Genomic DNA, 27,981 nt, shown 5'->3' on the forward strand with positions numbered 1-27,981 from the left:
TTCGGCAAGAGTTTTTTTCTCTCTCGCGCTTCAACCCTTCCTCAGCTGGCAAATTTTTTTGGAAAATGCTCCCGCCTGATGATTTTTGTTTTAAAATACAGAAAAAAAGTACAATTGGGGTTAAAAATTATTTACGTTGGTACGTTTAACTGCGGCGGGTGGTTGAGGATGCGCTGACGTTTCAGACAGGGTGCGCAGGGAGCGGTGACGCAAAGGGTTTCTGCGCGTTGGGATGCGGTGACGTTTCACACAGGGTGCGCAGGGGCTGGGTGAGGTGAGGCGATCCTGCGCGGCTGGGTTGTCTGAGCGATGGGTAAGGCCGAGTTCCTCACGCCCAAGGCCATCGCCAACCGCATCAAGTCGAAAGGCCTGCAGAAGCTGCGGTGGTACTGCCAGATGTGTCAGAAGCAGTGCCGGGACGAGGTGAGCGTGGACTGCGGACGGGCCTCGGGCTGTCGAGTGGACAATAATTTGCATTTCTATAGCGCCTGTCACCACCTCAGGACGTCTCAAAGCGCTTTACAGCCAATGAAGTACTTTTTGAAGTGTAGTCACTGTTGTAATGTGGGAAACGCAGCGGCCAATTTGCGCACAGCAAGATCCCACAAACAGCAATGTGATAATGACCAGATAATCTGTTTTTTAGTGATGTTGATTGAGGGATAAATATTGGCCCAGGACACCAGGGAGAACTCCCCAGCTCTTCTTCAAAATAGTGCTGTGGGACCTTTTACATCCACCTGAGAGAGCAGACGGGGCCTCGGTTTAACGTCTCATCTGAAAGACGGCACCTCCGACAGTGCAGCGCTCCCTCAGCACTGGCCTTTTAATCTATTTCATTTCCTGTGCTTTTCCAGTCTTGACAAAGAAACGTTGACTCTCTTTTTCTCTCCACGGATGTTGCCTGGCCTGCTGAGTTTTTCCAGCATTTTCTGTTGTTATTTCAGATTTCCAGCATCTGCAGTATTTTGCTATCATCCCTCATTACTGCACTGGAGTGTTGGCCTGGATTTTTGTGCTCCAGTCTCTGGAGTGGGACTTGAACCCACAACCTTCAGACTCAGAAGCGAGTGTGCTGCCCACTGAGCCACAGCTGACGCGCAATAAAACGTCCCAAGGTGCTTCACTGGAGCATTGTCAAGTAAAATTTTCTGCTGAGCCACCTAAGGAGATATTAGGGCAGATGCTTGGTCAAAGAGGCAGGTTTTAAAGCCCATCTTAAAGGAGGAGAGAGAGGTAGAGATGTGGAGAGGTTTAGGGAGGGAATTCCAGAGCTTAGAGCCTCGGCAGCTGAAGGCACCGCCACCAATGGTAGAGCGATTAAAATCGGGGATGGGCAAGAGGCCAGAATTGAAGAGGAGCAGGGATCTCGGGGGTTTGTGGGGCTGGTGGAGATTACAGAGATATCTATCTTCTCTATTCCCTGTTTCTACCTGGAAATATGTATCCTAATAATTGCTGCACTCGATGCTTATTTAAAAGGGAGTGAGCCCAGGTAGACTTGAACAACTGATGACAATAGCCCTCGTTTAGAAGCTGGATCCCGAAGCCTTAAGAAAGGGAAATATAACTTGGTGATTTATCCAGAAACACGACTATCACTTTTTAATGAAGTGTGCATGTTTGTTTTTAATGGGAAATCTCATTTGTTAATCTCTAAAAACTTCCGAGTTTCTTCAGAACGTGTTTATTTTTGGTCAAAGTGATATTTTTATTAGTGTGTTAAATATCTAGTATGTTTAGAGAACTGTCATAAACCGGGACACCTAGAGGTGTCAGCTGTGAGACTCTCGCATCTGTGTCAGAAGATTGTGGGTTCAAGCCCCCCTCCAGAGACTTGAGCACAAGAATCTAGGCTGGCACTCCAGTGCAGTACTGAGGGAGTGCTGCACTGTCAGAGGTGCCATCTCTCAGATGAGACGTTGAAGCGAGGCCCCGTCTGCGCTCTCGGGTGGACGTAAAAGATCCCATGGCACTATTTTGAAGGGTCAATTGTCCTGTCCAATATTTATCCCTCAGTCAACATAACAAAAACAGATTATCTGGTCATTATCACATTGCTGTTTGTGAGAGCTTGCTGTGCGCAAATTGACTGCCACGTTTCCTACATTACAACAGTGACTACACTTCAAAAGTACTTCATTGGCTGTAAAGTGCTTTGAGACGTCCTGAGGTGGTGAAAGGCGCTATAAAAATGGAAGTCTTTCTATAAAGGCAATACACCAGGGTTAGGAGTGATGCAGCAAGCTCCCTCATTACCTCAACTCACTGGCACAGTCATACAGGCTGGGGATGTCCTTGTGTTTGATCCCTGACCTGTGTCAAGTTAGTAGATGTCATGGTGTGGAAAGAATGCTAAAATTGCCCCCCTGGCATCCTTTGCTCAGAAAGGGAATATAGCTTATGATTGCTAACCAGCGATTCTTGCTGGAAACTGTGTGTGTGTTTGGTGAGAACTGTATTGACTTTGGTCGTGAAGCCCCCATTGTTGAGTAGCCCATCATTGCTCATTGAGCAATGGCTACCTGAATTAAGTACTGGAAGGCAGCCAATGTGAGCAAGAATCAATGCTTTCCAGAAAAGAGGAGGAAGATTGGAAAGGGGAAATGAGAGTGATATAGTGTGCTTTAAAAGTTTAACATTTTATGTTGGTTAGAATTTTATTGTTTCACTTCAAGCAATTGGGTTTTTAACTCTGTTTTTATCCCAACTAGGCTGAAGTCACTTCAAAAAGTCAATGATATGGTATTGCACAGTTCGTGAAATGTACAGGGTCATTAATGATGTTGAGAACAGGGTGAAAACAAGGATGTGTATAGAAGGAGTTTAGGATAGGGGGGAGATGCAAAATGGGTGGTATTGCAGTTGCTGCCTGTTATATGTCCTGTCCAATATTCAGTTACTTTCACTTCAATGGACCTGAATATCAGGCTGGGCATATAACTGGTCGTAGATGTGCTACCGCCCGGTTTGCATGCCCACCCAAATCAAATTCCCCCCCCCCCCCTCGCCTGAGTGAGTGGTACAGGAAGTGTAAGGACAATTGGGGCGAATGAGAATAAAGAATCAGTTTGTGGGATATAGATTAATAGGAGATGGCCAACAGGATTGTTTGACAAATCTATTAGATTTTTTTTGATGAAGTTGCTGACCTTGTGAATAAGGATGAGACAGTTGGCAATGCTTATCTGGATTTTAATATGTTTAACTCTTTCCCATGTAATAGAGTACAGCACAGGGTTCCGGCCCATGGGATAAATGCATTGAACTGGATAAAAGAATGCCAAATTAAAATGAAGAATTGAATCTTAGAAAATTAAGGCATTAAAGACTGCATTTATATAATACCTGTTGTACCCCTCAAAAACATTAAAGCACTTCACATAGCGGATACTTTGCAGTGCACCAATTTATGTGGGGACATGCGACAGCCATTTTTACAACCAAGATCCCACAAAAGGCAATGAGAGGATAGAATATCCTAAATGTCTGGATGACACCAAATTGGGGGATAGTCAATACTGTGGAGGACTGCAACAAATCACAAGAAGACATTAATAAACCTGCAGAATGGGCATATAATTGGCAAATGAATTTCAACACCGATAGGTGTGGGGTATTACATTTTGGTAAGAAAAATAAGGAGGTCACGTATTACTTGGAAAATAGGAATCTAAAAAAGGGGTAGAAGAGCAAAGGGATCTGGGAGTACAAATCACTAAAGAAGCGACACAGGTTAATCTGGCCATAAAAAAGGCAAACTAAGCACTAGGATTTATTTCTTGAGGGGTAGAATTGAAAAGTAGAGAAGTTATGCAAAACATGTATCGAACCTTGGTTAGACCACACTTGGAGTACTGTGTACCAATGTTCCCTGTAATTTTTTTTTAGGTGCGCGGCCCATTCATAGTTAACTTTTAACATTGCAAAAGCCGGTCCTGGGCTGCGTGAGACCGGCAGAGGGCTGCGCGGGACCAGCAGAGAGCTGCACGGCCACGCAGCTTATTGCGTACAGTTCTGGTCGTCATACAGGAAACTTTCGTTTAACCAGAGGTTAAATGTCCGGAACGCTCTATCTACCGGCAAAATTCAGGGGCCGTTTCCTATAAGTTTTTTCACTTCTCGTTGCTTTTTTTTTCCAGTCAGGCTCTGCAAGGTCTAGCTGAAGCTGTTGCTTAGCTACAGAGACGCTTTTAAGCTGCGGCCGACCGTTTTGAAGCTGTTGCTAAGCAACAGGGTTTGTTGATTCACACGGAGCTGAAAAGCTCCATATGTTTTAACATTAGCGCTGGTTTCTACGGCAGTTTTGATGGTACGGCACCAGCTCGGTCCCGTCAGTGCCGGATACCAGAAAGTTTCCTGTATTATAAAAAGGATATAGAGGCACTAGAGAGGATGCAAAAAGGATTTACAAGAATGATACCAGAAATGCGAGGTTATACCTATTGGGAAAGGATGAGCAGGCTGGGTCTCTTTTTTTTTCCTCTTGTAAAGAGTAGACTGAGGGATGACCTAATAGAGCTCTTTAAAATGATGAAAGGCCTGGCTGTGAGTTGGTTGTTAGTGGTGTGCTGCACTGATTGGTGTTGGGATCACTGCTGTTGATCATTTTTATAAATGACTTGGAGACTGGAGTCAGTTCAAAGGTGTCTCAATTGAAGATATCCTCTACATGGAAGTTGTGGCAAATTATGAGTGCACAGTTCCAGAGGGATATGGAGATACAGAGTTTGTGGGCAGTAGCAGTTTAGCATGGGTAAATACAAAGTGGTGCGACTAGGCTAGGCAACATGAAATACGTACTCGGTAAGGATAGTGGGGGTGGCAGTCTTGGAGCAAGAAAGAAATCTTCGAATATTGGTAGGCAGATTGCTAGCACCATCAACCCAGTGTCCCAAATAGCAGAGGAAGCAAACAAAATATAAGATTGCATAACAGCATATATCAAAAGAGTGATCTTAACATTTTACACGGCTACATGTCTCAGCCGTGGCTCAGTGGGCAGCACTCTCGCCTCTGAGTCAGAAGGTTGTGGGTTCAAGTCCCACTCCAGAGATTTTAGCACAAAAATCTAGGCTGACACTCCCAGTCCAGTACTGAGGGAGTGCTGCACTGTCTGAGGTGCCGTCTTTCAGATGAGATGTTAAACTGAGGCCCCGTCTGCTCCCTCAGGTGGACGTGGCACTATTTCGAAGAAGAGCAGGGGAGTTCTCCCCGGTGTCCTGGGCCAATATTTATCCCTCAATCAACATCACTAAAACAGATTATCTGGTCATTATCACATTGCTGTTTGTGGGAATGTGCAGAGCATAAATTGGCTGCCGCGTTTCCTACATTACAACAGTGACTACACTTCAAAAAGTACTTCTTGACTATAAAGCGCTTTGGGACGTCCGGTGGTCGTGAAAGGCACTATACAAATGCAATTTTTTCTTCTTTTTTTATTATGACCACATCTGGATTGGGTCCAGTTTTGAATCCCCATGCCGCAAAAGGGATATCATGTTATTGAAGCAGATTCAACAGAGGGCTACAAGATTCACACCAGAATTGAAAGGATTGAGCTATGAAGAATGATTGTTTATGCTGGGACCTTTTCTTTACTCGACTAAGAGGAGACTTCATAGACAGTGTACGAATGTGTGACAAACTGCCAGTTCAGGTGGTTGAATAGTTTCAAAAAGAAAACAGACAGGTTCTTTGCATATGCAAGGATTCATTTAATTATTTTATAAATAGTATAATATAAACGATATTGAGATACTTCACGAGAAAGAAAGGAGATAACTGGATGGGTAGGCTAGATGGGCTGGTGGTCTTTCCTTCCCTGAAATATGTAATTGTGTGAATATTGATATGATTTATGTTGTATTGCAGAATGGTTTCAAATGTCACTGTATGTCTGAATCCCACCAACGACAGCTTCTGCTGGCATCCGAGAACCCACAGCAGTTCATGGACTACTTTTCAGAGTATGTACAATGTGACAGTTAAAGACCCTATGTAAACTTTGCCCAGTATGATGGTACTTATTGAAGCTCGTACTACTAGTTTTTGGGTGATCCACAAAGTTTTAACTTTTTAAAAAAAAACATAATCTCTTGAAACTTTTCTCCTGTCTTGCTGTATCCAGCCCTGTTGTTCCCTCCCTTATTTCAGTTTTTTTCATTCGCTCCCGCTCCATTCACAAGCACTACTGATCACCTCTGTTCAAAATTTGGTATCTGCCATCACTGAAATTTTTTTTTAAACATGCCGGGAAAAATTCGGGTTAGCGTCGCCTGGGCAAAAAATAACGCCGGCGATCGCTAACTTCAGTTTTAGTGCCCCAGGAGGGAGGTGGAGCGCTTATTCAAATATTGGGGCGGTGTGCTCTGCAGCCCTGGGCCACGTAGCGCCGTCGCATGGAAGGGCTCTTCCCCTCATTAAAGGGGAGGGCCCAAGCCCACAACTCTGCGGGGCCCTACCTGGACCACTGGGGAGCAGGGTGCCGTGCCAACAGCCCGGCACACAAGAGGAGTGCCGGGCTGCCAGATCACGGCATGGACCCAGCGTTCAAAGACGCAATGGGTCGCGACAAGTAAGTCGGCCGATTTTTTTTTTTTTCTTCCTCGCCCGCCATCTCCTTTTTAGTTAGTGCCCCGCAAGCCTCCTGTCGCTCCGTTCCTGCCCCCTGAATCGGTTGCTGCAGACGAGGCGAGAACGGGATGCTGCGTACAGTGATGACCTCGTCCTCGCCTGCACAGCGGAGCGGGGCACTTCCGGTTACTGCCACCGCTAAACTCCCGCTGAATTTAGCGGGAGTCGTTAGCGGTGCTGCGCCTGGGCAAAAAGTCGTTTGCACCCCGCGCTAACGAGAGGCGCAAATGCACCAGATTTCTAGCCCGTAATGATTTAAGTGTGTAAAATATGAAACTTAAACAAGATCTTAAAAGTATAGAAAATGGCTCAAAATAGTTAGTAAATTACCTTGCAAAATTGATAATTGGTCCTATGTTCATGCAAAAAAAAAATTCCCCACAAAACCAATACGTTTCCACTAATTTCCATTCCTATTTCACTAAAATGATCACGATTGAGTGAATAGGGTATGAAAGTAATTCAAACTTACAATCACTGAGATGTTTATAAACAACAGTTTTATTCTCTTACCCATCCCTTTTTAAAAAAAAATTGCATCTTGAATTTTGTATGTGGCAGCCATTATCTGTTCCAGCAGCTTTTAAGTGCAATTGTCCCTGTTGCTATATTGCATTATCATGTGACTTTCATATATTGTACTTGTAACAAAGTATACAGAAAGATAAAGCATAGCTTTCTCTGATAGGAGTAACAGTTCTTAAAAAAAAAGACCAAATGCATGTCACTCTGCTATAATGCCCTTTTGCACATTTTCAGTAATTGTCTTTGAAAAGTTTTGTTGCGATATATCTAGTTTTAAAGGAGCTATGATTAAAAAAAAACATTCAATTTGATGTCTGAACCCTGCCTAACCAATTGATGCCACATTCTGGAATAGAATCTATTGGATCTTTCCCGACATTACCAGGACCATCATTGTGGAAACGGCTCTGTATTTCATATCACAGTAATGTACACATTTTATATTTAAAATTCTTCACATAATAACTGGGAATCCAAAACTAGGGGTCATATGTATAAGATAGTTACTAATAAAACCAATAGGGAATTCAGGAGAAACTTCTTTACCCAGAGAGTGGTGAGAATGTGGAACTCGCTACCACAGGGAGTGGTTGAGGTGAATAGTGCAGATGCATTTAAGGGGAAGCTAGATAAACATCTGAGGGAGAAAGGAATAGAAGAATATGCTGATAGGGTGAGATGAAGAGGAGTGGGAGGAGGCTCGTGTGGAGCATAAACTCTGGCACAGACCGAATGGCCTGTTTCTGTGCCATAAATACTGTGTAATATTCTATGTAGTAGTAATATCATAGAACCTTACAGCACACAAAGAGGCCCCCCAGCCAATCAAGACTGCGCTAGTATTTTCCGCAACATGAGGCATCTTGTCTTGTCCCACTCTTCTGCTTATAAGCCTGAAGCAACTTTTAAGAAGTGAGTGGGAAACCATGGAAATAGTTTTATACTCTACCTATATTGATTTCACCCTAGTGCCTGCTTTTAGAGCATTGTGAGCTTACAGCATTGGCCCACGTTTAACACTGTCCTCTAATTAGAGAAATCAGTGTACTCGAAAAGTTTAAAATGCTCAAAAATTAGACGGTCCACAGGGCTGTTTAAAATTTCACTTTTAAAGTTCCAAAAGCTAGCATTGTCACTGGTCGAGCTTGTACTGTAACCGGTGCTAAGCCGATGAGTCAGACTCTCTGCAAAATGCCAAACTAATGCCATTTGTGCTGCAGCGACAGAATTCACTGTGTTCCTTCAACGCACAAATTACTTCAGAGGAGTGCAAGTTGTGTAGTGTAACTACCATATTAGAGATGGAGAGTCTGGAATTAAAATTATTGGTAAAAAAAAAAGCAGCCAGGGGGGAGATGAGGAGGATTTATTTTACTCAGCGAGTTGTTATGATAGGGAATGAATTGCTTGAAAGGCTGTTGGGAGCAGATTCAATAGTAACTTTCAAAAGGCAATTGGATCTCTACTTAAAAAGGAAACATTTGCAGAGCTATGGGGAACGAGCGGGGGAGTGGGACTAATTGGTAGCTCTTTCAGAGAGCCGGCACGAACACGATGGACCGAATGGCCTCCTTCTGTGCTGTGCGATTCTATAATTCCATTCTATAACTCTGCAGTGGTGACATTTTGAACAGATGTCAAATGCTACCATATCCTGGTGGAGTATTGAACTCAAAGTTTTTCTTCCCCTCCAGGGAGTTTCGCAATGAATTTCTTGAGCTGCTTAGAAGACGTTTTGGTGAGTTTCTTGTTCCCTTTCTTGCAGAGAACAACCTCTTTAGATCTAACGGAGCTTACAACAGGGCTCAAATATAAAGAAGAGAACTACTGATCAATATTAGATGTTGGCTCAGTTTTGTGTATTTTTTAATAAGATTATATATTGATAATTTACATTGCTCCCCAGCAGTGCTTCAAGAATGAAGCATATAAGCTCACAGGATGCCAACCCTTTTCAGCATGTCTGGCTCAATATTATTAGTTGGCAGTTTGTGGTCTCCTTACAGAATGATGGCAAAATCTTTTTTTTTAGCCCCTTTCTCCCATTTTCCACTAGGAGGTTTATTAAGGAAGGGGTCTGTAGAAAATGTGAATTGAATGCTCTGCTGTTTCAACTAACCATTCGTGTAGCTTGTGTATTGAAAGGTTTTTTTCCCTGTCGCCTCAGAGTGTTCCCAAGGCGCACACGACTGTAGCTCAGCGGTTGTCCAGGTAATCTGCCCACAGTACTGTCAGTCCTGTTGTTGAGCAGATTGTAAGACCTGGAGCGACTTCCTTGCTGATTTATTCTCCACCAACCCCTTTGTGGTGAAGGATGTGTCCTCTTTGGCGTCGATCTCTGCCAACTCATCTGTGTTTGGGACCTTTCCACGTGGGGAATAGCAGGGATAGGTGGAGAATCAGACGCCTATCATTGTGACACCGCATGTAGGAGTACCAGCACCACCATGTTGCCCTCTGTGTGCTTGACGTAGCTTTGTAAAAATTTCTTCCTTCTGATATAGACCTAATATTAGCATAGACCTAATATTAGCATAAACTTTGTTACTACGATATTCATTTCTTCTAGTAAGATAAATGGCCTATTTTTTTTTTTAGGAACCAAACGCGTTCACAACAATGTTATCTACAATGAATATATCAGTCACAGGGAGCATGTTCATATGAATGCAACAATGTGGGAGACACTGACCGACTTCACCAAATGGTTGGGCAGAGAAGGTGAGTAATAGCTGCATGATTGTTATTCTTGAGTTAGTTATTTTTACCTCTTCTCTGTACCCTCTTTTTATAAAAAAAAAAAAAAAATTAAAAAAAAATTGGCCCCTGCATTAGTTTTGCAATCTACGCTGTATGGATCAAGTTTCTCCATCACCTTTTACTCAAAAATGGAGATTGCAAAACAAAGACTGGCATCTCCAAACAACAGTGTATTAAAACTGATTAAAGTCTAACTGAAGTTTTCTTGAAGAATTGTAGTTTGAGGCAAGCACGTTGTAATGGAGCAGTCCACATCACATTCATCCTCACCCTAAACCTCAGCGATCAGATGGGCTGTTTGAAATCCATGTGCTTTAGTCATGCGTAACCCTCAAACATGAACCTGCACAAATCGATCGCTATAACTAAAGTTCACTGTATTCCAACTTGTTCAGGTTACTGCAAAGTGGATGAAACCCCAAAGGGCTGGTACGTTCAATACATCGATCGAGATCCAGAAACCATTTGTAGGCAACAGGAACTGGAGAAAAAGAAGAAGCAAGAGCTGGATGATGAGGAAAGAAATGCCAAGTTTATTGAAGAACTAGTTAGGAGAGGAAAAGAAGGAAAAGAGGAGGTAAACCATTGATAATTCATACTGAGCTAGATGAGGAATTATTATTGTGTTTCTCCCCATGGACAGCCAATTGCATGCTCACGTCATCCCAGTCTCTGGAATCCTTTCAATTTGGTTTCCGCCCTGTCCACAGCACCTGGACCACCTTGGCCAAAGTCACCAAAGAAATCTATGGTGACCATGACTGGCTTGCTATTCCTCCTTGGCTGTTTCAAACTCTGTGGCATTTGACATAGTCAATCATTAAATTCTCCTGCATCTTTTTCCTCTGAGGTCCACCTCCATGTTACCTGTTCCAAAGCACCCAGCACATTATCTGCAGTGGTTTCTCCTGTCCAGTGGTCAGCTCAGAAGTGCTCCAAGGCTCCATCCTTGTGCTCCCTCCTATTCCTCGTCAACTTGCTGCCCTCGTTAACATCATCCATAGACACTGGGTGAGCTATTCTATGTATACTGACAACAGCTCTAGCTCCTGCAATCATCACTTTTGACTCCACAGCTATCCTTGTACTGCATCACCGTTTGTCCAACATCAGCTTAACATTGCCAAATCCAAAGCCATCTGTTCAGATTCTGTTCAGAAGGTTGTGAGTTCAAGTTCCACTCCAGAGACTTGAGCACAAAAATCTGGGCTGACGCTCCAGTGCAGTGCTGAGAGAGTGTTGCGCTGTCGGAGTTGTCGTCTTTCAGATGAGACGTTAAATCGAGGCGCCGTCTGCTCTCAGGTGGACGTAAAAGACCCATGGCACTATTTCGAAGAACTGGGAGTTATCCCCGGTGTCCTGGGCAATATTTATCCCTCAATCAATAAAAACAGATTATCTGGTCATTATCCCATTGCTGTTTGTGGGAGCTTACCGTGTGCAATTTTCTGCCATGCTTCCTACATTACAAGTGACTACACTTCAAAAGTACTTAATTGTCTGTAAAGCGCTTTGGGACATCCCGAGGTCGTAAAAGGCGCTATATAAATGCAAGTCTTTCTTTTATACCTTAACCCCCCCTGGGGGGGATCCATCCTTCTCTCACCTGGACCTGATGGCATGCAACCTCAGTGTTCTGCTTAACCCTAAGCTTAGCTGCAAGCCCCATATTCCACCCATCACCAAGACCAGCTATTTCTACCTCTGCAGCATCGTCAACCTCTGTCTCTACTTCATCCCAACCACCACTGAAACCCTTATCCATGCATTTGTCACTTCAGGGCTTGTGTCTTCAAAGCTTGACAGCTTGCCAGCACCTTGAACTCCACTTTACATAAACTCCAACTTGTCCAAAATTCCACCGTGCCATTTTATTCCACACCACATCAACTCTATCCTCAGTGACATTCATTGGTTTCTCATCCCCCAACGCAGTGAATTCAAAATGCTCATTGTCATTTACAAATCCCTCCTTGGCCTTTCCCCACCCTATCACTGCAATCTCCACCAGCCCTACATACAGTACAAGTATGTACCCTCTCATCTTCTGGCTCTAGCCTTCGCTGCACTCTCTTTTTTTCCCCCTCCCTCCTCTGCCCTTTGTGGCAGAGCCTTCAACTGTTTTGGCCTTTCCCTCTGGAACACTCTCTCTAAATCTCTCTGCAACATCCCCTCTCTCCCCACCTTCAAAAGCCTCTGCATAACCTACCTCTTTGACCATGTCTTCTGTCACCTACCCTAATTCTCCTGTTCCTGCTCATGGTCCTTTTTTGAATCCCTTAAGATGCTTACTGTGTTAACTTCACAGTCTAACTTTTTTTTAAATACAAGTGATCAGCAAAAATTCTAGCCTTTGGGATCTACTGGAAAAGCTGTTTCTCCAGAAAAGCATCTGTTTGTCACTTGAATCCATTTACTTTATCTGTCATATACTGGCGATTAATGATTTTAATGGAAATGTTTACTTTGCCACTCTTCATCATAAAAATGACACCCAGCCCTATTTTTTTTAAAAAGCACTGGATCATTGGGAACAGACTGTATTTGAGGAACTAACCAACCACTCGAACAGCTATTGATATTTTCCCAACCAACCTGAACTGTACCTCGCAATGTGCCTTGTAGTTTTGCAAAGTATATTTTTTTCGGTTTTTTTCCCTCCAATTTTCTCTGACTTTTCTCTGCTTAACCCTCCTCCCCTGAAGGCAGTGACTTACTGATGAGCAATGAATGGTCTTCCTCACCTGTGTTAATCTTGTAATTGCCTCTTGATAATCGGATAAGCAGACACATTAGAGGTATATTGTTCAATCAATGTATTTTGTTGGGGGGAAAAGCTGTTCCTGCAGATGGAAAATATACAAGCAATATGTTTTAGTTCAGGAATCCCTAAGCTCCATTTGAAGGGTGCAGTCTGTTGAGGTGTGGTTCAAAATAGGACATTCAACACAATCTCAATGAGTTACACACGGACACAAATCCATAGGCCAAACATCGGTATGTAGTTCACAATTGCCTCTAGACTTGACTGTTCCAACGCTCTCTGGCCGGATTTTCATCTTCCACCCTCCATAAACTTGAGCTCATCCAAAACTCTGCTGCCCCGTGTCCTAACTCGCACCAAGTCCCGTTCACCCCTGTGCTCCAAACTCTGCTGCCCGTATCCTAACTCGCACCAAGTCCCGCTCACCCCTGTGCTCGCTGACCTACATTGACTCCCGGTCCAGCAACGCCTCAATTAAAAAATTCTCATCCTTGTTTTCAAATCCCTCCGTGGTCTCGCCCCTCCCTATCTCTGTAACCTCCTCCAGCCCCACAACCCTCCAAGATCTCTGCGCTCCTCCAATTCTGGCTTCTTGCGCATCCCCGATTTTAATCGCTTCACCATTGGCGGCCGTGCTTTTAGCTGCCAAGGTCCCAAACTCCGGAATTCATAGAAACATAGAAGATAGGAGCAGGAGTAGGCCATTCGGCCCTTCGAGCCTGCTCCGCCATTCAGTGAGATCATGGCTGATCATCCAAACCCTAGCACCCGGTCCCTACACCGACAGCCATCCCACCCAAGCCCTATCTCCGTAACCCCACGTATTTTAATCCCCCCTAACACTAAGGGCCGATTTTTATCATGGCCAATCAACCTAACCCGCACATCTTTGGACTGTGGGAGGAAACCGGAGCACCCGGAGGAAACCCAAGCAAACACGGGGAGAATGTGCAAACTCCACACAGTCAGTCACCCGAGGCCGGATTTGAACCCGGGTCCCTGGCGCTGTGAGGCAACAGTGCTAACCACTATGCCACCGTGCTTCCCTCCCTAAACCTCTCTACCACTCCCTCCTCCTTTAAGATGCTCCTTAAAACTTACCCCTCTGACCAAGCTTTTGGTCATCTGTCCTAATATCTACTTATAATAATAATAATAATAATTCAACTTTATTGTCATTGTACAATGCACAAGTACATGAACAACGAAATGTGATCTTGCAAGCTCCCATGAGTCCAGTACAAATAACATTAACATTAAACGTAAATAGCACCGTCCTGGGAGAAGCAAAGCCGCTGCGTCTGTGCGCGCCGCCATTCCATTTCCACCATTCCTCCTGTCCAACAATCTTCAGCCCAACGCCCGGGCCTGCTCACCAGCCGCCCCTCCCGGGGCTCCTTCCGTGACCTTCTCACCAACCGCCCCTCCTCGGGGCTCATTCCGTGACCTTCTGCACCTGGTCGTCCCTGATGGTCACCCCTCCAGGTACTAACCAGGCCTGGCTCTGCTTAGCTTCCAAGCCTTGCCAGTGACGCTGTCCCTAGTCCCAGGAACAGGGCTCGGTTTTCCAAGTTTGTTTGATAACGCTCCTGTGAAGCACCTTGGGGCATTTTTCTATGTAAATGCAAGTTGTTGTTGAAAGAATCATTCTTACTTTTTTCCCCTCTTTTAGAATGCTCCAGTTTTTACAGAATTGAAAAGAGAAAATGAGGAAGAAAAAGGTACATTTGTGGAGTGTGAGAGAGTGTTTTTTGTCTCCATAGCTTCACCAACGCGCTGCGCTACATTCTGTCTACTGCATGTTTTTGCAACCTCAGATTTTAATCCTACCTCGCTCACCCATCAAAAATCCTATTTTTTCTGAAAGAGCAGGGGGGTGGCGGGGACGTTGTGACAACCTTGTTCTCCATCTGTATCCACACATGCACTCTCTGCTTCAGAAGTTACTGCATGCTACTTGAGAGCAGGAACCAAGGCTAATTTTTCTCCTTCCTAGCACAGCGTTGCCGAGACCAGCAGCCGCATCCCAAGTGCCACCCTAGCTGATATTACTGACCGCAGGAATCAAACTTGAGATCATTTTGATTCAGTAACATTTATCTCACTTTTACCACTTCATCACACTTGGTCCATTTCCTTTCTTGGTGAGCTGAATATTGTACTTGAAACATCTATAAACCCATTAGTGCTGACTTGTGACTTCTCTAACGATGCCATTCGAAAGTCACCACATTTATAAATGGCTTCCTCTCATCCACCGCGTTTAAAATGAGACATTTGGGAGTTCGCTAAGCTCTGGAATTCCCTCTCTAAATCTTTCCTCCTTTAAGACACTCTTTAAAACCCACCTCTTTGACCAAGTCTGCCCTAATAGCTCCTTTTGTGGCTCGGTGTAAATTTTATTTGATGACACTCCTGTGAAGCGTTAAAGGCGTTATATAAATGCAAGTTGTTGTTGTTTGCATGACCACTAACTTAGCTCTTAAAAATTAAAAATGATGCTGTGTAATCAATATGTAAGTGTTTAGCAATGGTACAAATACATGGTCAAGGAGCAAGCACTAAACATTCCGTGCTAAAGTTGAAGTGGAACTTTTAGCTTCTACTTAGTAACATTTTCCTTTATCTTCTCATTACTTATTGGCTACTTTCAGATACATTTTGTATGAGTATTCCTGAATATTTTCTCTCTTCATTCTTAGATTGAAGCATTTTTAATTCTCTGAATTCTAAATCTTCCTTCAGCAAATATGCTGTGAATGAATTTTTTCCCTCCCACGCAGTTCAGCGTTCCCCTTAATTTGTTCGTGTACTAACTACACCTTAATGATAACCAGAGTTGCCGATTTGCATTACTTTAGGATATGACTTTCAAGATCCTACAGAACCATTTTGTTTGAAATGTTCCAGCACAGTTAATATTCTCTTAATGCAAGTTAATCACTTTTGCATGTTGTTTTCTAATGAATGTGTTTTGTGAGTATTACTGGGAAAGGGATTAATCTTGGAAGCTACCCATATTTTAAGATGCCATTGAAGTGCCACACATTCAGTATGAAGGTATTTGCTGCAGAAAGGGTTAAACTGGACAACACATTTCCAGCCCTTTAAAACCATAGGCACTTAATGCAAATCTCTAATTTCTTTCTTTTGTCTAGTTGCCTTTAATTTAAACAAAGGACAAAGTGCATCAGCAACAGTTGCCCCTAAATCCAGGTAAGGAACCGAGCTTGCTGTTTTGTTAGTTGTATCAAATCTAGTGGATTTAATAATACACCCCTTAAAGACTTAGGAGAAAGAAAATATTCTGATTTTTCTGACTCTTTGTGGAGGTTCTTACTGAGTGTATGATGGTTACTAGCAGTCTCGCATCACTGAGAAAGGAAACACGTTTTGCAAAAGGAATGATGCTTTTCTATGGTTGATACTTTAGTGTCATCCTTGTTTTTAAATCCCTCCATGGCCTCGCCCCTCCCTATCTCTGTAATCTCATCCAGCCCCAGGACCCCACCGAGATATCTGCGCTCCTCTAATTCTGCCCTCTTGAGCATCCCCGATTTTAATCGCTCAACCATTGGCGGCTGTGCCTTCAGCTGCCGAGGCCCTTGGCTCCGGAATTCCCTGCCTAAACCTCTCCGCCTCGCTACCTCTCTTTCCTCCTTTTTAAGACGCTCCATAAAACCTACCTCTTTGACCAAGCTTTTGGTCACCTGCCAGGAACTCGCCAAGGCTTCTTCGGCAGCACCTCTCAAACCCGCGACCTCTTCCACCTAGAAGGACAAGGGCAGCAGGCGCATGGGAACACCACCACCTCCAAGTTCCCCTCCAAGTCACTCACCATCCTGACTTAGCAGTATATCGCCGATCCTTCATCGTCGCTGGGTCAAAATCCTGGAACTCCCTCCCTACCAGCACTGTGGGAGTACCTTCACCACACTGACTGCAGCAGTTCAAGAAGGCGGCTCACCACCACCTTCTCAAGGGCAACTAGGGATGGGCAATAAATGCTGGCCTTGCCAGCGACACCCAGATCCCATTAAGTGAATTAAAAAAAAAAAAAAAATTCTCCTTATATGGCTCGGTGTCAAATTTTTTGTCTTGCAATACTCCTGTGAACGCACCTTGGGACATTTTACTACATTAAAGGCGCTATATAAATACAAGTTGTTGTTGCCATTTGCTTTTACCTTTTTAATAAACATTTTTAATTGCATCATTTATCCATTTTTTAAATCCCCCTTTCACTGAATTGGAAGGCTGATCTTCACAATTTTCACGTTGCTCTTGGTTGGACAGGCAACTTGCTCCATGACCGCTGCAACAGCACTAATAAAGCACATGATGGCCACAATCGAGCTGTCTGTAATTAGTCAATTCAACCTTTGTGTGTTATTCTTCCTCTTTGTTCTCGCCCCCCCTTCCCTGTGAGCATGCCATTAGTGATGTAACTGTCACCTTGTGCTCACAACTCAGTATTTGAGTAGCAGGGCAGCCCAGTTGTTGGAACTTTCATTCAGACTTTTGTGGGTGGTGGTTGTTGTCTCATCAATTCCTCATGCTTGATCCCCTTTACTTTTGTATAATCAGCCAGAATGTGAACTTTAGGAAACTACGAGCTACATGTAAGCTGCGGTAAAACTCCTCGATTACAGTTGAGAGTTTATTCTGTAAACTCGCATTTAGTGCAGCGAATGAAGATACTGTTTCAGTTGTTCAAATGTTAGTTGGACATGTGGAGTAGTTGTTCAGATCTAGAGTGCAATGGAGACCAGAAGGGCTGCCTGCAACAATAATGCAGAAAATTTGCTGAATGAGCTGGATGGGCCTTTTCTCAGTCGCTGCATTTTTTCACATCGGAAGGCTCAATCCAGTCCATGAAGAAAATGTTGGCTGTTTGTCCTTACTGTACAGCAGAGTCAACTCCTAACATTATTCTGTCTGAAGTCACAAAGTGGTCCGCGGCCTAATCACCAGCTCCCGTAGTTGAAGGCGGGCAGCTGATGGAGAGGAAGGTGGTGACCGCTAATTTCAAACCATGTCTTGCATGTTTTTCAGTACCCTGGGGCCAAGTCCATTGCAAACAATAGCTTCAGTAAAACGAAAGGAACTGGGCCATACTTCTTCAGATACAAAGGAGAAGAAGAAGAAATCTGCACTGGAGGAGATTATGGAGGTAGAGTACTGCAGTGTATTTCACGCCATTGCTCCTGTTTTCCAGTAGCCAATCTTGTAGTTATGAATGTTTGAATTAATAGCCAGGATGTTTGGCTCTGCAATCTATTAACAGGTGCACAGGCAGACTTGACCTGCTCTGCTTGATCTCTACCTGTAATGCACATGGCAGATTATCTAGCAGGAAAGAGGTGGAAACCTCCCTGCAATTTTAAAACAGAGATGACATTAAGTTATTTAGACATTCCCTCCATTTCCCAGCTACTACACTGAATTTGGAGCCATCCACCATTATGCCCATGTACACCGGGTGCCCAGAATTGCTGGGTAGCAGTTGAATGTGGGAGTAATTAACGGGGCAGAGGAAGGCCAACTATGAGTTTTGATGGATGCTTTGTAAATGCTTTTGCACTTTTTTTTTGGCCTACTTATTGAGAAGGCTTTGTGTCCTGGTTGCTGGCACTGTGATGTTTTGTAAAAGCCCTCAAATAGTGGTTTGGCTGTGGTAATCCCACTTTTTTATGATGAGGAGGAGCAACCAAGGACAATTGGGCAGGTGAGGTTGAATCACAGGTAGCTAGGTTCTGTGCTGCTCTGTCACTTGCCCCCAGATATCGTAAGAACATAAAAAATAGGAGCAGGAGTCGGCCATACGTCTCTTCGAGCCTGCTCTGCCATTCAATAAAATTATGGTTGATCTTCAACCTCAACTCTACTTTCCCACCCGATCCCCATATCCCTTGATTCCCCATGAGTCCAAAAATCTTATCTATCTCGGCCTTGAATATACTCAACGACTCAGCATCCACAGAATATCGTATCGTGCCTCTGCATTTAGTTTTCTTTCCCTTCATTTTTCGCTGGCATTTCTCTTTCCCCTCTCACCCTCAAGCTTTGGCAAAGGCTATTAATAGCCTGGAATACCATTTGAACCTTTCTAAAGCCCTAAGAATTTTTGCTTTATACAGCTACTTATCTTGAAGTGACTGCATCCCTGCTATTTTCATCTACATTGGAAAATTTTCTAGCTCTTCCCCCCCGTCAGCCCTCCCCCACCCAAATTAGGCTAGCTTTCTGTGCATGATCAAAGCTACACTGGGAGCGACAATTAAATGTGGGAATCCATTCCGTGCCACCCCCACCCTCACCTTGTTGAGCATTAATCTATAAATTTCCAGAATGTTAGTCTACTCGAGCAGAATGTCTCCCCAACTTGCTGCATTTATTTTTCATTTAGCCGATGGGTTTAAGTAGTAGGGTGAATTAGTTTTGTGTTTAGAATCATAACTTTGAATATCTTTTTGTGTTTAGTTCGAAGAACAGAAAAAGAGAAGTCTGAGAAGAGACTACTGGCTTCACACTGTAAGTTCAGAAAGTAATTCCGGCGTTTACACATTCTTCTCTGTACAGTTACAGATTTGTCTGGTCAGTTTAAAATGGAGATCGTTTTTTTTTAAACACTTTTTTTATCATTATTGTAAACACTGTTGGTCATAAAACTTCTTGGGTGCCATTTGCACCTCACTTATCCTTTGCCCAAGAGCAGTGGTTTACATGGAATCATTAACCCGTGGAATGCCATCCTCCAGTAGCGGTGAACATCTAGCAATACCATACAGAATTTGACTTATTCAGTCACAATAAAACAGTGGCCTGTCAATGGTCCTTAGCAGAGCCACTAATACATGTTCCTCCAGGCCTCTAGTCATGGTCTGCTTGGCTGTGGAACATTCCCTAAGCTGGGACTCAATTGTCTTTCCTTGTCCTTTGCTTATTTGACGAGCTGAAATATTAGAGGGAAGGTTGCCCCACCCCTCCGTGCAGTAACAGAAAGTAGCCAATTAAAATAAGAAGTATTTCACAGGAATTGTTGGCGCTGGAGACATGTTTTCTCCCTTTTGGGGGAAAGTGCATGATCTTCCATAGTAGCATGACTGAAACAGTTTGCTGTGTTTGGAAGCGTAGACCACAGACCTCTGAGCCATCACGCCACGTTGCAGTAATGCTGAGAAGAGCCCTCAAGCCACATGTCGGTTGGGGCTGTGGCCCTCGACGCAGAAGTGCTGAGTAACGTTGTAAAAACAAGGAAACATACTTTTAAGTATCTTTTTCAAGCCTAACATGAGAAATGCTTTCTGGAGAAAACAAACCTCACAAATCTTTGTGGCTCGTGAACAAAAATATTGAAGGAAATAAAAACAGAAAATGCTGGGAACACTCGGCAGGTCAGGCAGCATCTGGGGAGAGAGAAAAAACACAAGTTTCAGGTCAATGAACCTTTTGTCAGAACTGCTCTCTCCACAGACGCTGCCTGACCTGCTGAGTGTTTCCGGCATTTTTCTGTTTTTATTTCCGATTTCCAGCATCCGCAGTATTTTGCTTTTGTTAAAATATATTGAGGGAGTTCTGGACTGAATTATATTGATCTCCTAAATATGGATGAAAGGTGTGCTTGATTTCCCCCCCCCGTGTCCCCCCCCCAAAGCAATATGTGTTAAGTGCAAAGTTTGAGCATGTAGTGAAACAGTAAAACAGCCATGCTGCAGGAGCTCTTGACATTTCAATTGACAGGTAATAGTCTTTTATTTTCTGTCTTACTAGGGAATAGTTGCTAAATTAATAACCAAGAAACTTGGTGAAAAATATTACAAGAAGAAAGCAGTGATAAAGGTAACAAAATATATATTTTATGGACTCTTAAAAATATTGGGGGAGAAATTGGGTAAGTAGCGCCACTTGTTAGCGCCTAAAGAGGCAGGCAGTGGCTGTAGCGCCACTGGCTGCGCCTCCCGCGATATTGAGTTGGGGCGATAATGGTGGCGTTAGTCTTTTGCGCTACGCCGCCACCGATGACGTCATCGGTGTGCACAGCGCCCCGTTCGCGATATTGGCTGCGCCGTTCGCTACCCACGCCCGGTTCACGGGGCCTTACTGTGCCGGCAGCGGTGCAAGTTAAGGTGGAGGTGCGAGGCGGCCGCCTTTTTCGGCGGCCGCCTGCCAGCACCTCCATCCCCGGCCTCCTAACCCCCCCACCCCGCGGCATTGCCGGCTGTTTCCCGAGAGCCTGGCACTTCTCCTTGGTGCCGGGCTCGTTTGCCGGCACTCGCGATCGGGGTTCGCGCTGTTGCAGGCCCCTCCCCCTTAACAGTGGGAGGAAGGCCTGCAGTACCGCAGCGTGCCGTGCCGCAGCGTGTGGCGCTGTGGCACGTTGCGCTGCAATATTCAGTTTCAGCGCCCTAAGAGGGACGCGGAGCGCCTCGAGCCTCGCCCCGTGCCCCTCGAGAGGCAATGAAACTGAATATCGGACGATCGCTGAAGCCGCGAACGCTGCGCTAAATCCTGCGCTCAGGCGACTTTTGCGCCACTTTGGCGCCCCAACCCAATTTCTAGGCCATTGAGCTGTAAATTGCAATGCTTGTACTGTGGAACCTTGATTAATGGAGTGGAGTAATCCTTTTCCGTTGCTACCCCCCCACTCCACTGGATCGATGAGGGAGACAGGCGAGTCTCCCAGTGCTTTGTCTGACAGTTTATAAGTCGTCGTTGATCTATTTGCATTACCTAATTAAACTCTCGTCGCAGCGGATCAGACCCACCTTTTGGAAAAAATAAATATAGAAACATAGAAACTAGGAGCAGGAGTAGGCCATTCGGCCCTTCGAGCCTGCTCCGCCATTCAACGAGATCATGGCTGAACATCCAAACCCTAGCACCCGGTCCCTACACCGACAGCCATCCCACCCAAGCCCTATCCCCGTAACCCCACGTATTTAATCCCCCCTAACACTAAGGGCCAATTTTTTATCATGGCCAATCAACCTAACCCGCACATCTTTGGACCAGTGGTGCCAACCTGACCCTGCTGGACATCTCTGCTTAATATCAGAGCTGCAGTGATGATTTCTGCTAGATACTGGGTTTCCAGATAATGGCTAGTTATCCTGCTGGATCAATTACCCAACATCTGAACAATCAAGTAAAAGTGCGCAATTGCATTTTAGCTGGTTTATGCAATACTAAACCCTGACTCTCTCAAAAATATTCCTGTGGATAATCAAAGCTTCATTGTGCTGATGAGGGTTTGAAATGATTAGTTGCTAAACTGTTTGAGAATTTAGGTGTGAGCCGTGGCTCAGTGGGTAGCCCGCTCGCCTCTTGAGTCGGAAGGTTGTGGGTTCGAATCCCACTCCAGAGACTTGAGCACATAATCTATGCTGACGCTACTGAGGGAGTGCTGCACTGTCAGTGGTGCTGCTTTTCAGATGGGATGTTAAACCGAGGCCCTGTCCACCTCCTCCCGTGGTACTATTCAGAGAAGAGCAGGGAGTTCTCCTGTTGTACTGGCCAAGATTTATACCTCAACTAACCTCTAAAACCGATGATCTGATCATTTATTTTATTGCTGTTTGAAGGACCTTGCTGTGCGCAAATTAGTTGCCGCATTTCCTAAATTATACTGCACTTCAGAAGTAATTAATTGGCTATAAAGCACTTTGGGATGCCATGAGTTTGTGAAAAGCACAATATAAATGAAAGTCTTTGAGCTAGAAATTCATTAAAGCCCAGGAGTGGGCGGTGTCAGTAGAAAAGTTTGAGAATTAGCGCCAGGCGCTAATGCTTTAGACTGCATGCAAAATTAAGTCTCACTGTACAAAGAAATGATTGGGGCGCTAATTCAAGCCTTAAAGCCCAAGCTCATTGGCCTTACACTCAAAGGGTGGACCAATATCAGGTGCAGTCTAATCACAAATCATCATTGCCACAGACTTTTTCCAGTTCTTAAAGGGGAGGTTCAGTGATGCTGCCGAACCACATTCTTGGCATTGCTGGCTGTACAGCTGCCTCAGCAAGCAGCAGCAGGTCAAGGAGAAAGAGCTGGAGGACTCGAGCAGCTGTACTGATGGCAGAATCCACGCCCCAGGGAGAGAGCCCGCAGATTCTGCGATCGAGCATTGGAGGCGTTGGTGTTCGCTGTGGAGAGTCGGAGGGCGGTGCTGTACCCTGCAGGTGGCCCTCGCCACAAGTCTTGCGCACCATGTTGAGGGAGGTAGCACAGCACTGGGGTCTCTAGGACCCACACACAGTGCAGGAAGAAATTTAACGACCTCACTCGGGTGGTCAGGGTTAGTCAATGCTTCAACAAATGCTACATACCACCATCTGAACCACAGTCTTCAGACACTGCCCAACGCACCATACCCCCAGCACTCCCACACCAACAATCTCTACCTACCAACACTCACACCCACATCAATGACAGCTATTCAACTATGGCAGGCACATCACCCAAACACATTGCTCCACACTCACACACACACTTTCCTTTCTCTTACAGGCCAAGGTGGCTCACAACAGGAGGGAGCAGGAGCGCACAGGCGGGGAACAAGTCGTCACCCAACCACTGTTTGAGCTGCAGCTGCAAATCATTGGGTGCCAGCTGGTGGGCGCCATGGCCACCGGCGACGTTGACCCTCTTGGGGACAACAACAGTATGCTCATCCTTACTCCTTCTTCTCACACCCCACTTCCCCCTCACCCCACTAGCGTTTCGCACTTTCCAGCTAATCATGCTGTATGCATGCCTTTCTCCCTTCCTGCCCCCCTCCCCTCACCTTAACCTCACTCTTGTGTCTTTATGCTTTCAGATAATGAGCAAGCACCTGCGCAGCCTGTCCCTGAGGGCACCATTGAGAGCGAGGTGGGAGAAGAGGAGGAGGAAGAACACACTGCATGTCTCACCTGCAGGCACCAGCTCAGATACTGGTACTACATGTTCTTTAGAGGCTAGTATAGCAGCGGGATCTGCACAGGGTGAGGCACCGGGGACGAGTGGGCTGTAGCAAGGCCAGGGGGAAAGAGTAGCTTGGGGGCGAGTTTGTGCGCGAGTTCTGCTGCACAGGACTCGGATGAGGACCTCGATGGGGAAGCACATGGAGATGTTAGGTGCAATGGCAAGAGTGCCCGAGAGCTTCTCAGCAATGATGAGGTGTGTGGAGGAGTACGCCTCCAACATTGCACAAGACTGCGCACACCATGGAGCCCATCATTTCCAGTGTGGAAAGGATGGTAGACTCCCAGAGAGACCATGGCAACCCAGACCTGATGTCGCTTATGATGGGCGATCTATGTGTTCACTGATTATTGATAAATTTATTAATTCAGATTGGATTCTTTTGTGGTGTCTGTTATTTCAGCTTTGCACTATGATATGGCGTGCGACAAGGATGGAATGATGGGGATGTGGTGAGCAATGAGGATCTGAGGTTTAATTTATTGGAACTGCAGTCTGATGAGATCACGGACCTTCCGGAAGGCCGATTGAGTGGCTGCCTTCTCCCTCGCTCCTGTTCCTCCTCCTCGTCCTCTTCTTCCTCCTCATCCTCCTCCTCTTCTGCTCCCTCTTCCTCCTCCTGAGGTGGTCCCGCAGTCCCTGGTGGCAAGGGCTGGGCCCTCGTGTTGGCCAAGTTGTGGAGCATATGCAGCAGACCACCACGAAATGGGAGACCCGCTCAGCGGAGTACTGGAGAACTCCTCTCAAGTGGTGAAGGCACTGTTGGGGTTGCTGAGGGGTGTCATGAGCCAGGTGGAGAGCGGATAGCCCTTGTCTCTGACCAGCCAGCCGCGAGCTTGATGTGGTGGCTGAAAGAGTGCTGGCACATCGCTCCGGTGCAGGATGATGGCATCATGGCTGCTGCCAGGATAGCGGGCATTGACATTGAGGATTCGCTGTCTGTGGTCGCACACCAACTGCACATTAAGTGAGTGGTAGCCTTTGCGGTTACGGAAGATGTCAGGATTGTTACGCGGTGCCCGCAAAGCCATGTGGGTGCAGTCAGTGGCGCCCTGCACCATGGGGAATCCCGCTATCCTGGCAAAGCCACATGCACACTGGTCCTGCTTCTCTCTGGTAATGAGGAAGGAAATGTCCCTTCTCCTACTGTAAAGAGCCTCTGTGACCTCCTGGATGCAGCGATGGACGGCGAACTGCGAGATGTTAGCTATATCTCCTGTTGCAGACTGGAAGGATCCGCTGGCGAAGAAATTGAGGGCGAGAGAGCCGTGGTCGCCCTGATCTGAGGCTGGAGGTCTGGTTGCAGGAGGTGGCAGAGTTCTGTGACCACCTCCTTGGCGAAGTGGAGCCTTCTAATACACTGCTCCTCGCTTAATAGGAGGTAGGAGAAGTGCTCTCGGAATACCCTCGGAGGGTAGGTCCTCTTGTTGAGAGCCCTGATGGTTCTCCTTCTCCCTCTGGGCACATGTGCCAGCCTTTCTGCTTCCGCTCCCTCCGCCGTAGATCCTGGAGGGCCAGGTCGACTGCCAGTACAGCCCCGATTTATTGTAAGTCAAGTGTAGCACTTTGATATTTTTTAAGAAAAGATGTAATTGCTTTTTCGTTACCACAACACTCCTGATACAGAAGAACCTTTAAATTCCTGAATTAAACTGTTGCACAATGTCAAACTGACAAGAAAGCACTGAAACTCCACTAACCTGATAGCTGGACTCATTACTCATGATCCCTTTAAATAAAGTCCCTGGAGCTGGCTTCTGCCTGCTTGACGCCTCCTTTCCCCGTCACTGTCTGGTCGAGCCTCTAAGGTAGGTGGCGACAATCAATTTTGCAGATCGGAAGGCCAGTGAGCGTTGCACGCTCACTGACGTCACGATCTGCCTGGCGTTGAAGTCCCTGGCGGTGTCCCATACCGGCGGCGCAATGGGGGGTACCAGATTTGTCATGTGGCGCTGGATTTGCCTCACCCCGGCGCTACTGCATCGGCGCCCCATTAGTGCCAGCTGCTGGGACTAACTGGAGGCGCTAACCAACTGAATTTTTCCCCCTTTCTTGCGCTCAGCTAAATGAAAAATTGTGCTAACGGAGTACAATTCAACTCACATTGCAGGACGTTCAAGAAAAGTACACCGCCATTATTAAAATGATTGATTCTGGAGACAAACTGAAAGTGGACCAGACTCATTTGGAGACAGTCATCCCAGCCCCTGGTAAAGCCCATATTTCTTTATTAATTGTTATATTTGTCCTGCAGGATTGTTAGTAATGTAAATGTGGTCGTTAGTGGTGTTGGCTGAAACAGTAAGTTTATCGAAACCTTGTTATTTTAGGTAAGAAGCTGTTGGTGGTGAATGGTGGTTACCGAGGAAATGAGGCCATTCTGGATTCTATAAATGAGAAAAACTTCAGTGCTACAATAATCATAGATTCTGTAAGTAAACATTTTCCTCCTGTAGCGTAAATGGTAATGAAACCGCTATTGTCTCATTGTAATATATCCCTTAAAGAAATGGTGTGGAGATGCTGGTGTTGGACTGGGGTGGACAAATGTAAGAAGTCACACGACACCAGGTTATAGTCCAACAGTTTTATTTGAAATCACAAGCTTTCGGAGCACTGCTCCTTCGTCAGGTGAAGTGGAGAGATGCATAAAGACACAGCTTATATAGTCAGAGAATAATGCCAGATGATTACAGGTAATCTTTCTAACTGCCATTTATCACACCTCGGCAGAGAGATAATCACAGCAATCAAAGGTTAGGATTATGACCGGTGCGGCATTGGTGAGAAATAAAATTAAAAGTTGCTCTGATTTTGGAATCGCAGGGTGCTTTGCTGCTCGCGTGTAATTTTGCAAACAGTAGCCATACCTTTTACCAGACTGATCGTCCTACGAGGAGAGACTGAGGAGACTAGGCCTATATTCCCTAGAATTCAGAAGAATAAGAGGTGATATCATTGAAACATACAATTCTGACAAGGTAGATGCAGGGAGAATGCTTCCCCTGGCTGGAGCGTCTAGAACCAGGGGTCACAGTCTCAGAATAAGGGGTCAACCATTTAGGACTGAGATGAGGAGGAATTTCTTCACTCAGAGGGTGGTGAATCTTTGGAATTCTCTATCCCAGAGGGCTGCGGAGGCTCAGTTGTTGAATATATTCAAGACCGATCGATAGAATTTTGGATATTAAGGGTTATGGGGATAGTGCGGGAAGATGGAGTTGAGGTAGAAGATCAGCCATGATCATATTGAATGGCGGAGCAGGCTCGAATGGCCGACTCTTGCTCCTAGTTCTTATGTTCTTAAAGCCATTGCAATGGTTCTTGTAAGACGTGTGCTTCTAAATTTTTTAATATTCGTTCCTGGGATGTGGGCGTCACTGGCAAATCCAGCATTTATTGCCCATCCCTAATTGCCCTTGAGAAGGTGATGGTGAGCCGCTGCCTTGAACCGCTGCAGTCCGTGTGGTGAAGGTGCTCCCACAGTGCTGTTAGGGACGGAGTTCCAGGATTTTGACTCGGCGACGATGAAGGAACGGCGATATATTTCCAAGTCATGCTGGTGTGTGACTTGGAGGTGGTGGTGTTCCCATGCGCCTGCTGCCCTTGTCCTTCCAGGTGGTAGAGGTCACGGGTTTGGGAGGTGCTGTCAATGAAACTTTATTGGTGGGATTTTCTGCTTCTGTACTTGCCAACCTGCAATTTTCTGGAAATTAAAGTGAATGGGCAGAAAATCAAGTGCAGAAGTGGAAAATCCCTGCCTATTTGTTGAATTGCAAAGTTCTTGCTAGATTGGATATGAATTTTCCACTCTGTTTAGGAATTTAACTGCTATTTTTACAGAACGGTAAATAATCATGATTGTTTCTTCATAGGGAGCTCTGCAAGGGCGGAAGGTTGAAGGCGTACAGTATGAAGATATTTCAAAATTGGCATAAGTCTTCAGAACTGTAATCTTAATATTTGACAGTTCAAAGCATCATGTTGGTGTCCACTGATTTTTCCAAACACAAACTCTACTGTGTCAGAGTTTTAAAAAGATTTTCATCTCTAACTTCAATATACATTTAGAATTTTTCTGCCTCACCCCCCCTCCCCGAGAGAGAGAGAGAGAAAGAATGCAATTCATATTCTTTATTTTCATACATGCAAGGGAGGGGTGCTTGGGTAATATTTCTTTGTTTAATATAATTCTATTAGAAGTAAGCTATTTAAATGCTTTGGTGGTGTAGTTCAAGGATTTGCGCATTTGTCAAAAGTCATCGTTAATTAATTTATATATTTGAACAGAAAACAAATAAAGCTTTATTTTCACTTCTTAAACATTTGT

The 27,981-nt window shown here is 45.2% G+C and overlaps 1 protein-coding gene across 4 annotated transcripts; it reads left to right on the top strand.

Annotated features, from left to right (window-relative positions):
- Window positions 1–35: 35 nt before the first annotated feature.
- On the top strand, window positions 36–27,974 carry kin (Kin17 DNA and RNA binding protein). Of its 4 annotated transcripts, none has more exons than XM_086010743.1 (13): window positions 38–139; window positions 5,878–5,972; window positions 8,859–8,902; window positions 9,763–9,885; window positions 10,320–10,501; window positions 14,361–14,409; window positions 15,847–15,904; window positions 17,744–17,861; window positions 19,172–19,222; window positions 20,462–20,530; window positions 25,762–25,861; window positions 25,982–26,082; window positions 27,527–27,974. In XM_086010743.1, exons 2-13 carry the CDS (start codon window positions 5,899–5,901, stop codon window positions 27,587–27,589), a joined length of 1,032 nt encoding a protein of 343 aa, XP_085866869.1. In that variant the 5' UTR covers window positions 38–139; window positions 5,878–5,898; the 3' UTR covers window positions 27,590–27,974. The 4 variants fall into 4 exon arrangements, with proteins under 4 accessions (XP_085866870.1, XP_085866869.1, XP_085866868.1 ...); XM_086010741.1 differs by lacking the exon at window positions 38–139 and adding an exon at window positions 178–423; XM_086010744.1 differs by lacking the exon at window positions 8,859–8,902 and having other exon boundaries at window positions 36–139.
- Window positions 27,975–27,981: the final 7 nt, after the last annotated feature.

Source organism: Somniosus microcephalus, chromosome 17 (genome assembly GCF_052327205.1).
Source record: "Somniosus microcephalus isolate GS21.2 chromosome 17, FLI_Smic_1.0, whole genome shotgun sequence".
NCBI classification, from domain to species: domain Eukaryota; kingdom Metazoa; phylum Chordata; class Chondrichthyes; order Squaliformes; family Somniosidae; genus Somniosus; species Somniosus microcephalus.